General features: G+C 40.2%; 1 protein-coding gene across 2 annotated transcripts in view; it reads left to right on the top strand.

Annotated features, from left to right (window-relative positions):
• Positions 1-13,101, top strand: part of LOC127987524 (mast/stem cell growth factor receptor Kit-like) — a 33,339-nt gene that overhangs the window by 14,625 nt on the left and 5,613 nt on the right. Inside the window, exons 3-13 of one of the 2 annotated variants that reach the window (XM_052589880.1) lie at positions 5,415-5,681; positions 6,441-6,580; positions 6,670-6,838; positions 6,923-7,109; positions 7,784-7,899; positions 7,992-8,106; positions 8,354-8,538; positions 10,065-10,171; positions 10,259-10,385; positions 12,648-12,752; positions 12,937-13,047. In XM_052589880.1, the coding sequence (XP_052445840.1) occupies positions 5,415-5,681; positions 6,441-6,580; positions 6,670-6,838; positions 6,923-7,109; positions 7,784-7,899; positions 7,992-8,106; positions 8,354-8,538; positions 10,065-10,171; positions 10,259-10,385; positions 12,648-12,752; positions 12,937-13,047 (1,629 nt within the window). The remainder of the gene's footprint in view (positions 1-5,414; positions 5,682-6,440; positions 6,581-6,669; positions 6,839-6,922; positions 7,110-7,783; positions 7,900-7,991; positions 8,107-8,353; positions 8,539-10,064; positions 10,172-10,258; positions 10,386-12,647; positions 12,753-12,936; positions 13,048-13,101) is intronic. The other variant, XM_052589879.1, reaches the window with a different exon arrangement.

The following is a 13,101-nucleotide window of genomic DNA, read 5'->3' as shown; positions in this document are numbered from 1 at the left end:
TCAGCCACCATCCAATTGCATCCGGCCAGGTAGAGAGATCGAACCGAGCGGTGGTCGCCATGCTGAAAAAGTATGTGTCTGCTAATCAGAAAGACTGGGATGTGAAACTACCCCTTGTGTTGATGGCCATCAGAGCCACCCCACAGGAATCAACACGGGTGTCCCCTTTTGAACTCATGACTGGGCGGCAGATGACCCTGCCACTACACTTGCTGTATCAACCAGGAGACTCCAACCTTGTCACTGCTTACACCACATTCCAGTACCTTGACGAGCTCCATAGACACTTGAAAACAACGTTTGCTTTTGCCCAGCAACACCTGCAAAAAAGCGCTGAAGGCCAGAAAGCATACTATGATCGGAAAGCGTCACACCAGGAACTGAATGTGGGCGACAGGGTCTTGTATTACCGCTTCACCCCGCCAACTCAGACAGGCCCCCAGCGGCTGTCAAAGAAATTCCTGCCACACTGGACGGGACCTCATGAGATTATGAACAAACTCTCCCCAGTTGCGTACCAAATCCAGCTAAGTCGGGGATTGAGAGAACCAGTTCTCAAATGGGTCCACCGTAACCAGATTAAGAGACATGTGGCCACTAGCAGAGAAAGACAGGGAGGGGCCAATGCAAGCTAAACACCAACCGCCGCCATCGAAGCGAAAAGACTGTCCCATCCAACCCGGGACAAACCTCACTGACCTGTTCCCTCTCTCTCTTTTCCCTTTTCCTCCCCATCTCTCTCTCTCTCTCTGGCCTGTAACAGGATGCTGCTGTGGATTCTCATCCTGTGCCTCCAGTCAACCAGAGGCCAGCCGTCATCAGACATTATCACACCGGGTCCTGCCTCGGGCATTGTATTGAGAGAGCAACCGGGACTCCTGATCACGAATTGTCGGACGTACACCCAGAAAGTATACGTTCGACTCGACCCCCGCAACGTCTACAGAGCACACTACCCCCGCGCAGTAGCCCAGTACAGCTGGGCCGGTGCCCGTTGGACAGAGGATTCCCTCCAGCACGCCGAGGCCGATGTCAAGCACATGCTCAACCAACTTGAGAAGATGACTGTTACCCAGGTGGACTAGGTGGACACAACCGCCGCCCCAAACGTTTCCTGGGAGCGCTGCTCGGAGCCGCCGCTGCTGTGGGAACTCTGTTCAACATTGGTATGTCCAGTGTCAATGCAGTAAATATAGCCACTGTGAGACGGCATGTGGCTGAAATTCAGACGGAACTTCCACAGCTAAAAGAGCAACTCACTACACAGAGTGCATCCTTGCAAACCATTGGAAAGACTTTGAAAGGAACGGTGGTCATTCTCAACACCCACAGCGTGCTTTTGAACCAGACCATGAACTCCATGAAACAGCTGTTCACTGTGTTCCAGAATGACTTTGCCCAAACGCAGCTGGTCACAGCATTAATGACTGACATGCTACGGGAAGTGAGTTCTTCCATCGACAGTCTAGCCATGGGAAGAATTCCACCATACCTGATACCCCTAAGCTTGGTGCAAAATGTGCTGGCTTCCGCCATCACCACACCCACTGATCCCATGCAAATCCACCTTGCCTACTCTCTAGGTAGTGCTATTCCCCTTTACGTGGATCCTGAGCAGAAGGAGATGAGTTTCCTCCTGAACTTACCCATCATAGAGTCAAGCCGAATCTACAGACTCAAAGACATTGTTAATGTGGGGTTCTGGAAGGATAACACTCATATCAAGATACGTACCCCTGAGGTGGTGGCGTACCATGACAGCAACACCCAGCTGTACTTAGCCCCAAACCTGCACATGTGCACCCTAACTAAAGACATTCACTACCTCTGCCCCAGCAAGCCATTTCTCAGAGACAATACTGATGGAATCTGCGGGTTGCAACCCATGATCAGCGACACGCGTTGCCCTGCCGATGCCCAGCCTCGCAGCCACGTCACCGAGACGCAAGCTGAGATTGTAGGTGATAGATGGCTCGTTAACACTCCGGTACGTACCGCTACACTGACCTACGACCAGCATGACACAGCCACCCGTGTCAATCTGCTCGACCAGAGCATGTGGATTCAAGTCCCACGAGGGGCCATCCTCCACCTCGACGATCTGGCCTTATACCATCTTCCGAGTGAAGAGTACCAATCAGAACTAGAAATCCCATCCTTCTTCAAGAACTACAACTTCACCCTAGGTCCGGAGTTGGAACTGTGGATTGAAAAAGGCGGGCCTCAGCTCATTGACATTGCTCCCGTCGACGCAGCCCTTCAAGCCTTGTCTCGATTGCCCATCCTGAACACCTCACCTGTTGTCCAAGCCTGGACTGCAGCTGACACAGCACTGTGCATCTCCATGGTCGTCGGCCACACCCTGACCCTTGGCGTGGCCTTAGTCCTATACAGGAAACTCAACGAGATGCGAATCTCTGCAGCTAAATTCAAGACAACTAGGATTGGAGGTCTCCGATGGAAACCCCGAAGGGAAGGTACCACACCAGAGACGGATAAGGACCTCATCGAGTTGAGTCCTCAGCCCTAACAAACACCTGCTATCCGACTGTCAGGATTCACCTGCCATCCGACCATGGTGGTGGGTGTTGTCCGATAATGACCACAGGGCATCATCCGACCACAAAGGGGGGATGTAACACCAATGAGCGGATGGTATTCAACCATCTGTTCCAGATAAATGAATCCTGACCCCTTTGACACATTCTACACTCAAAGACCAGAACGTGAGTTAAAGAAAAAACAAGGACCTTCTTTTACAACCCTCTTACAACATAACTCACCACCCTGGGCGCCAGCACGACGGCAACGTCCTGGCGTGGATGAGAGTTATAACACCTCGGAGACTATCCAGAGATGCGATATCGAACTTCAAAAGGGAAGACAAACACCCCCCCGCCTTTCGATCGCACATTCCAGCGCAAAAAGACGCACACACCTTCACAAACAGGCACAAGCAATTTTGCTAGCCCATGGACCTTTTTACTAAAACTACCTCTAAATGTATTTTAATATCTCCCTTTTCATGCTCAAATGTATGTATGAGGCATAGTGGAATATATGAATGTTACTGTGTGTTTAATGCAAACTTTATATGCATTTAGTTAAGAATAACTAAATATCAATGTATACTTGATGGATAAAACTATAGTTCTTGGTGTCTGTATAATCGTAAAAACACGACTGTAACGAATCTTGATAGCAAACTACAAAAAGATGCATTGTTTCAGAGGAACGATCTTGCTTAAGAAAAATGTTTAATTTTGTCATCGCCATAAATTAGACCAGTGGGCGGAGATCAGCAAACAAAGAAGATTTTTCCCGCCTCAGTTTGTTTACACTTCATTGGATCATACTCAAAATTAGGCGTGAACCTAGGTTCACGTAAAAGCTCGGGGAAACCGATGTTCTGGGCATTCCGCCAGAGAGAAAAGAGGATTCCCAGCTTTGCAACCGGACTTCAAGAAGTTCTCTGTTATTCTTCTTTACTTTTCGTTTCATTCTAGTTTTTCTTTATTGTCTGCTGATATTTGACTTCGTTCAATTGCCTTCACGAGCCAAACGAACTTAAGTCTAGTCATCTTTTGGCAAAGTTTACCTTCGCGTTGTAACACCAATGAGCGGATGGTATTCAACCATCTGTTCCATGTTAATGAACCCTGACCCCTTTTGACACATTCTACACTCAAAGACCAGAACGTGAGTTAAAGAAAAAACAAGGACTTTCGTTTTACAACCCTCTTACAACATAACTCACCACCCTGGGCGCCGCCATGACGGCAATGTCCTGGCGGGGATGAGAGTTATAACACCTTGGAGACTATCCAGAGATGCGATATCGAACTTCAAAAGGGAAGACAAACAACCCCCCTTCTTGATCGCACATTCCAGTGAAACAGACGCACATACACTCAAAAACAGGCACAAGCATTTTTGCTGGCCCATGGACCTTATTTTACTTAAACTACCTCTAAATGTATTTTAATGTCTCCCTTTTTGTGCTCAAATGTATGTATGCGGCATAATGGAATATATGAATGTTACTGTGTGTTTAATGCAAACTTTAGATGCATTTAGTTAATAGTAAGTCTGTATCGTTGGATACGGGACTGGTAAAATCATAGTTCTTAGTGTCTGGATAATCGTAAAAACACGACTTTAACGAATCTTGATAGCAAATTACAAAAAGATGCATTGTGTCAGAGGAACGATCTTGCTTAAGAAAAGTGTTTAACTTTGACATCGCCATAAATTAGACCAGTGGGCGGAGATCAGCAAACAAAGAAGATTTTTCCCGCCTTAGTTTGTTTACACTTCATTGGCTCATACTAAAAAAATAGGTGTAAACCTAGATTTACTTAAAAGCTCAGGGAAACCTGTATTCTGGGCATTCCGCCAGAGAGAAAAGAGGATTCCCAGCTTTGCAACCGGACTTCAAGAAGTTCTCCGTTATTCTTCTTTACTTTTCGTTTCATTCTAGTTTTTCTTTATTGTCTGCTGATATTTGACTTCGTTCAATTGCCTTCACGAGCCAAACGAACTCAAGTCTAGTCATCTTTTGGCAAAGTTTACCTTCGCGTTAACCATCGAGCTCACGCATCATCTGCTCTGGAAAGAACCACGCTGAGGCCGCACAGACCGGACAATTTGAGCGCAGCTACGCACAAGAGCCAAATCAAAGCAAGTACTTTCTTATATCGCAACTAAAATGGCTGTTTAAGGTTGTCTAGGCTATTCCATGTTTGTGAAATCATTCAATGACTTGGGGTCTCTTGCAAAGTTAACTGTTTGAAATTGCCACGCTGAGATTGCTTTCACTTTCACTTTCCCTCTCTCTCTCTCTCTCTCTCTCTCTCTCTCTCTCTCTTTATCTCCCTCTCTCATTTATCTCATTATTATTCTTGTTCATTTACCTTGTTTAAATTGTATTTTCGTTTTGCTATATACTCATATTTACTCCGTGTGAATTGTAGTTATGTACTCTTTAGTCTGTTTTTATTAAATCCTATAATTTGCTTGAATTGAATTGTTTTATTGCTCATTGAGATCGAAGTCCCTGAATCGTGTGATCTACGCTACGAGCTTTGTTTTATATGAATTAATTTTCAGTAATCTTAGTAGTACAGACACAGAAAATATTGTTTTTCCTGATCAGAAGATTAATATTTCTTGGAGTTTGTAAGAAGGGTATTTTTATTGGATTTTGATAAGGAAGTCTAGCTTCCAGTTCGCTGGACGAACAGATTGTCTAGAGTAACTTAAATTAATTCTAGTAAAGGTTACCTTTAAATGATTAAATATTCCCTCTTTGGGTAATTTAATATTTGTAAGCAATAAGCATGTTATATTCATAGACTCATGAATATTCACTTCATTTGAGTTAATTATTCCCCAGAAAGTGATTGTTGCTACAGTACGCTCCATGTTGGATGGCATTTTGGTCAGGGAAAGAGAAGATGGCACTCTTCCTTGTTTAGTAACAGATCCAGCTGTCAATCATCTGTCCCTTCTGACCTGTGGGGGCTCTGGTCTACCAGCTGGTCTCACCTACAATGCACACCCCCAGAAAGGGATCACCATCAAAAATGTCTCAAGAGCTTTTGAGGGTTGCTACATTTGTGCAGGAGAGCTGGATGAAAAACCTGTGAAATCAAGCCCGTATAACTTGGGTGTACGGCCAGGTGTGTAAGAGGTATAGGAATAGTTCTTAAAAGATATAGTTCACCCAAATATGACATTTCTGTCAACATTTTTTGGTTTAACTCCCCCTAAAGTTGTTCCAAATCTATTATGAGTTTTTTTTTTTTTTATTATTATTCTGCTGAACACAAATAAAGGTGTTTTGAAGAGTGAGAGTTACCAAACAGTTTCCAGTACCCATTGACTTCCATAGTAGGGAAAAATAGTATGGAAGTAAATAGGCAATTGTTGGGTTATCCACATTCTTCAAAAATATATTATTCAGCAAAGATGCAATGAACTGATAGTAACTATAAAGAAATGTATAACAATACAAAGATGTCTATTTCAAATAATTGCTGTTCCCTGAACTTTATGTTCAATAGAGAATTCTGAAAAAAGCATCCCAGTTTTCACAAAAATACGTAAAATCAAAAACTTTGAATAATGAAAAACCATTATTTTAAAAACAATAATTAAGCATCAAATCAGAATATTTCTAAAGGATCATGTGACTAAAGTAATGGCTGCTGAAAATGTATCTTTGCGATCAAAGGAATAAATACAAGGAATAATAGTTCACTTCAAAAAAATCTAATAAATGCAACCATGGTGAGCATAAAAGACTTCTTTCAAAAACAAAAAACTCTTTATGAGTTGTATATATCATTATGATGTAATGGTTTATATACATATACTGTATAGAAATTAATAATTGTTTGCCTATGCTTTAATGTGCCTATATACTGTTTCTAATACAGTTCCGGAGACAGTGCCATCGATCAGCCTATCCAGAATCGAAAATGTGATTCTGATTCAGGGTCAGGAGTTTGTGCTCAACTGTAGCACCATCAACATCAACCATGATATCAGCCTGAGCTGGAGTATCCCTTCTGAAACGGTTAGATCCAAACATTTGTCACATAATTTCAGATTGCTCTCTGTAAGCACAGTACCTAACCTGGGCTGTTATTGTCAATCATCATTTAGATAGCAATGCAAAGCAAAAAATCAAACATCCTGCCTGGTTCGCGAGAGTATCAGCGCTCAGCAGGACTGCACATCAAATCTGTGAAGATGAATGACTCAGGAGTCTATCGCTGTATTGCAAGGAATGAGAAAGGTGTCTCTATGGCAACTGTCAATTTGGAGGTTTACGGTAAGAATCTTAAGTCATTTTCAAACAAAAGATTCTTCATTGGCTAAACAACAGAAAATCTGCATCTGTGTGTATGTGTGGCAGAGCATGGTTTCCTTAACCTTACGGAGGGAGAAGACAGGGTGGTGGAGGTGAGAGAGGGAGAAAGTCTGACCCTCAGCGTGGAGATGACTTCATACCCCAGTCCCACCGAAGTCTACTGGATCTATAACAACCAACAGCTCAAAAACACATCTGAACACGTCATTACACTGCACAACCAGCAGTACAGGTAAGCACACCTGCACATACACACACAAACAGTCAATTCTAAGGTTACTTCACCATTGTTTTTATCCATCCACAAAGCTTTGCTGGGCCTCAGATGTTATTGTTTCATTAAAGCTGGTAAATTAAAATCAAGAACACACTGCAGAACACAAGTTCCAGTGGGTGAGGCTGGAACCAGATCCAGCTCCTCCCACCTTACATATCCCTAAAACTAACAGTTTCCACCCACTGATCCCTAACCCATTATATTAAACTGTATATTTAATAGGGCAATTACTATTTTTACTATTTATGGAACTATTTCCATCTATGTTTATTAAGGGTTTATTTTAAGATGATGTTGCTACAGTTTAAGTACACAAATGAGTACTATATTGATTGTACTTACTCTAGGGTTACCGTGACGTGCTTACTATAGGGTTAAGGTTACGGTTAGTTGCTTGGAGTTATGCATAATGTACTGTTATAACGATAGTGAGTACATGTGATGTGTAATTACATCACCTTAAAGTATTACCTTATACACTTTACCTTGCTATGTATTAAACATAAAACCCCAATGTAAAAAAAAAATAAAGTTCATTTGTCAGCTGTGCATGTCCATTAGGTGTGTTTTCTAACATTTCTTTGTCAAGATTACACAGACATTGAGTAATATTTGTCTGGATGTTACAGGTACATCAGTAAAATAAGGTTGGTTCGAGTTCATGGATCAGAGGGCGGGATCTACACTTTCTCAGCCAATCACACATATGCATCTGTCAATCAGTCATTCACCGTCCATGTTATATGTGAGTTCAGAAGATTGACGGGACTTTACTTACCTTAAATAAATTGTATTTTCTTACAGTCTTTCTATAAATACAGCAAATCTCTCATTTAGGTAAACCAGTGATAGTTTCCCAGGAGGGGCCGGTTGATGGACAGGTGCGGTGTGTTGCTTCAGGATATCCTGTCCCAAAAATATCTTGGTACTACTGCGAGCCGCCACATACACGGTATGACTCACAGGCTGATATAAGCCACTCACACTCCACAGCCGTACAATAGCACACATCTCTGACTTATATTATGTAAGTACCAGAGTAAACAAACTTTTGCATAGTCATGCCGTCACGAGACTGCAGTAAGTCATTTGGAATAGAATAGTGTTTCTTAGATTATTAAATGTGGTAAAAAAAAATTAACATAATAGTTGTTTGTCATATAATTTTGCCTCTAAATAGCACTTATAACCTCTGACAGGTGCTCCCACCTGTTGAATGCGACACAGGCAGATGAGGAGTTTGCTGTGGTCAGAGTGTCAGGGGAAGAATTTGGACGAAGCGAGGTGGATAGTCGACTTAATGTCAGCAAAGGAAAATTTCACACACTTGAGTGTGTGGCAACAACCCAGGGAGAGCAGGCCTACACCCTCTTTTCCATCAGTGGTGAGGACACAAACACACTCATGTTTACCTTGCTAGCTAAATGAGAATGTTCATTTTCAGTTTTTTTATGAAGCTAATGACACCATATTTTACATTCAAAATGGCAAAATTTGATTTTAAAAAGTTGAGCATTTGCATCACTGGATATTACTGTCATTTTACATTTCTATCATACAACAGTAGTCAAATATTAAATGTTTTGCAAACTTCCATCTTACCTCACTCTCTTTTAGTGTTAAAACTGATGCTTCATGCTGGAATTCATGCTGTACTTTAGTGAACTGGTCAGTAACACTTGGTCCCCTCAATGTCTGTGGTGGTTACAGTTCTGTTGTAGCACAGTAGTTCAATCTCAGGACCAGAAAGAACAAGATTTCTACAGACTTTACCCAAACACTAATGCTGCTTTCAGTTCCTTTGGGAAGCTGCTGTTTACAAGTTCAGAAGTCATAATTACTATGTGATGTGTTTCAAGTGATTTTAGGACAAAATGGATGCAATTTCATGTTTATTATTATTTTTTTTTTTCCAAGTAGAAATTATACAGGAAGCTTTTTTTCGCACTTATGCGACAAAATGAAAAGCAAAGAATGTGCATTAGGTCTGTAATAGATAATATATCTTGTTGTTTTATTGTGAAAGAGAGAATGATGGGAAATGTAGTTTTGTCAAACACTACTTTGACCTCAAAGAAAGATAGAAGTAATTGTATTCATATATTTTAACTTTATTTCTTTATCTCACAATTTCCACAAGATATGACACAACTGTTTTTTATCATTAATAGAAACAACAAAACTGTTTTTTGAGCACCAATCAGCTTTTTCCAGTGATTTTTGAAGGGTCACGTGACACCTAAGACTTGAGTAATTGGTGCTGTAATAATGCACGTTATTACAGTTTTTACTGTATTTAGGCAGATAAATTCAGGCTCGAGCATACGATACAATCTTTTAAAAACTGTACAGTAAAATACATTGTACAGTCCATTGAGATTTGTACAGCCAAATTGAGATTTTGTCAGATTTGATTTAGCTTAACTTAATTTTAATTTAGTTTTCACTTTTAGTTTTATTAGCTCATAGTTGAGTTAATTATTAGCTAATTTCCCCAGACATACAAAACAACATTCTTGTTCTGTTGAGGTTGGCCATTCTTGTCTTACAGTTTTATTGAGAGCAGTAGATAGGCACAAACCTGTTCACACACACACACACTCACAAACACACACACACACTAACACACACACAGTAACAGATAATCCCTGAAAGTTCTCAGAGCTTGTTGAGAGATACAAGGGATTATTATTTTGTGCAGCGTGTGCACATTAGATTTTAAAACTGATTCTAAGCTCTTAAAATCCTCTGAACAACAGATTTAAAACACTCACCTACAACTCTAGCCTTATTAATATGGCACAGTGAATTAAGAAGTACTAATACAACTGGTTTAAACACAGATGTGGTGTTATATATTTTGAGTGTGTGTATATTGATAGATGTGTGGGTTTGTGTTTCTCACCCTAGAGAGAACAGTGCCCCATAAGCTGTTCACACCTCTGCTGTCTGGTGTCATGTCTACATCTGTTCTGCTCAGCTTCTTTCTGGTGGTTCTGCTCTACAAATTCATGCAGGTACAGAGTCAAAACACTCACACTAGACACTATGAAGCAGCAGAGAATTGTTAGTAATAAATTCTGTCATATAATTTTCTGCCATAGAAACCCAAATATGAGATCCACTGGAAGGTGATTGAAAGTTTTGATGGGAACAGTTATACCTACATAGACCCAACGCAGCTGCCTTATGACCCCAAATGGGAGTTTCCACGGGAGAGACTGCGTTTTGGTAAAGGCATACACAAAATTTAAACATCATTATATAATCTGAGTAATAGATGCAAAACTGCTTGTTTTACCACATTTAATACATACATGCACTGCCATTCAAACCTTTGGGGTCAGTAAGTTGTTGTTTAAAAAAGCAAGGATGCATTAAATTGATCAAAATGTCAAAATTGAAAAATGTCTTTTTAAAATAAATCCTTTGTAGAAGAATCCTGAAAAAATGTATTCAGTTTCTCGTTTCCACAAAAATATTAAACAGCACTGTTTTCAACATTGATAATAAGAATATATGTTTTTGAGAAGCGAATCAGTTTTCATTTCTGAAAATTAACTTTTGCAATCACAGAAATAAATAGTACTTTAAAACATTAAAATACAAATCAAATTGTAATAATATTACTGATTTACTGTATTCGTGATCAAATAAATGCAGTCTCGCTGAGCAAAAGTTACTTGAGAGATTTAAAAAAATCGAACTTTGGAATGGTAATGTATGTACAGTACTATAATTAAAAATCCCATAAAACTATATACAGTATTGTTCAAAATAATAGCAGTACAATGTGACTAACCAGAATAATCAAGGTTTTTCGTATATTTTTTTATTGCTACGTGGCAAACAAGTTACCAGTAGGTTCAGTAGATTCTCAGAAAACAAATGAGACCCAGCATTCATGATATGCACGCTCTTAAGGCTGTGCAATTGGGCAATTAGTTGAATTAGTTGAAAGGGGTGTGTTCAAAAAAATAGCAGTGTGGCATTCAATCACTGAGGTCATCAATTTTGTGAAGAAACAGGTGTGAATCAGGTGGCCCCTATTTAAGGATGAAGCCAACACTTGTTGAACATGCATTTGAAAGCTGAGGAAAATGGGTCGTTCAAGACATTGTTCAGAAGAACAGCGTACTTTGATTAAAAAGTTGATTAGAGAGGGGAAAACCTATAAAGAGGTGCAAAAAATGATAGGCTGTTCAGCTAAAATGATCTCCAATGCCTTAAAATGGAGAGCAAAACCAGAGAGACGTGGAAGAAAACGGAAGACAACCATCAAAATGGATAGAAAAATAAACAGAATGGCAAAGGCTCAGCCAATGATCACCTCCAGGATGATCAAAGACAGTCTGGAGTTACCTGTAAGTACTGTGACAGTTAGAAGACGTCTGTGTGAAGCTAATCTATTTTCAAGAATCCCCCGCAAAGTCCCTCTGTTAAAAAAAAGGCATGTGCAGAAGAGGTTACAATTTGCCAAAGAACACATCAACTGGCCTAAAGAGAAATGGAGGAACATTTTGTGGACTGATGAGAGTAAAATTGTTCTTTTTGGGTCCAAGGGCCACAGGCAGTTTGTGAGACGACCCCCAAACTCTGAATTCAAGCCACAGTACACAGTGAAGACAGTGAAGCATGGAGGTGCAAGCATCATGATATGGGCATGTTTCTCCTACTATGGTGTTGGGCCTATTTATCGCATACCAGGGATCATGGATCAGTTTGCATATGTTAAAATACTTGAAGAGGTCATGTTGCCCTATGCTGAAGAGGACATGCCCTTGAAATGGTTGTTTCAACAAGACAATGACCCAAAACACACTAGTAAACGGGCAAAGTCTTGGTTCCAAACCAACAAAATTAATGTTATGGAGTGGCCAGCCCAATCTCCAGACCTTAATCCAATTGAGAACTTGTGGGGTGATATCAAAAATGCTGTTTCTGAAGCAAAACCAAGAAATGTGAATGAATTGTGGAATGTTGTTAAAGAATCATGGAGTGGAATAACAGCTGAGAGGTGCCACAAGTTGGTTGACTCCATGCCACACAGATGTCAAGCAGTTTTAAAAAACTCTGGTCATACAACTAAATATTAGTTTAGTGATTCACAGGATTGCTAAATCCCAGAAAAAAAAATGTTTGTACAAAATAGTTTTGAGTTTGTACAGTCAAAGGTAGACACTGCTATTTTTTTGAACACACCCCTTTCAACTAATTGCCCAATTGCACAGCCTTAAGAGCGTGCATATCATGAATGCTGGGTCTTGTTTGTTTTCTGACAATCTACTGAACCTACTGGTAACTTGTTTGCCACATAGCAATAAAAAATATTCTAAAAACCTTGATTATTCTGTTTAGTCACATTGTACTGCTATTATTTTGAACAATACTGTACCTACAGTAATCATCTACTTGATTTTTTATTTAAATGGGGTGAATTTCAAAATAATAATGTTAAATAAGAGCTAAAAGTTTGCTTTTGTCACGACGAAGGTAAAGTCCTCGGCTCTGGAGCGTTTGGGAAAGTGGTGTCAGCTACAGCATATGGACTTTGCTCAGCTGATACAGTATCCATCGTTGCTGTAAAAATGCTAAAACGTAAGTATTTATATGCCTACATGTATTATGTAATGTGTAAAGCATGTTTATAAAGATTCCAATCACTGGTTGATAAAATACATAAAACATGGGTTTATTGTTGTTTTCCTGCAGTATATTTTTAATCACGTTAACATGTTTAATCTAACAAATGAATGTATGTGTCTCTGAATGTTTCCCAAAGCGAGTGCTCACTCCACTGAGAAAGAGGCTCTAATGTCAGAGCTGAAGGTTCTGAGCTACATTGGCAATCATATAAACATTGTCAACTTGCTTGGTGCCTGTACAGTAGGAGGTATGTGAATAATAGTGGTCACAGATTAAAGATATTTATGAGTTTATTATAAAA

The sequence above is a fragment of the Carassius gibelio genome, chromosome B22, assembly GCF_023724105.1.
Source record: "Carassius gibelio isolate Cgi1373 ecotype wild population from Czech Republic chromosome B22, carGib1.2-hapl.c, whole genome shotgun sequence".
NCBI classification, from domain to species: domain Eukaryota; kingdom Metazoa; phylum Chordata; class Actinopteri; order Cypriniformes; family Cyprinidae; genus Carassius; species Carassius gibelio.
The sequence above is the reverse complement of the archived record's forward strand: the minus strand, read 5'-3'. Positions and strand labels throughout refer to the sequence as shown.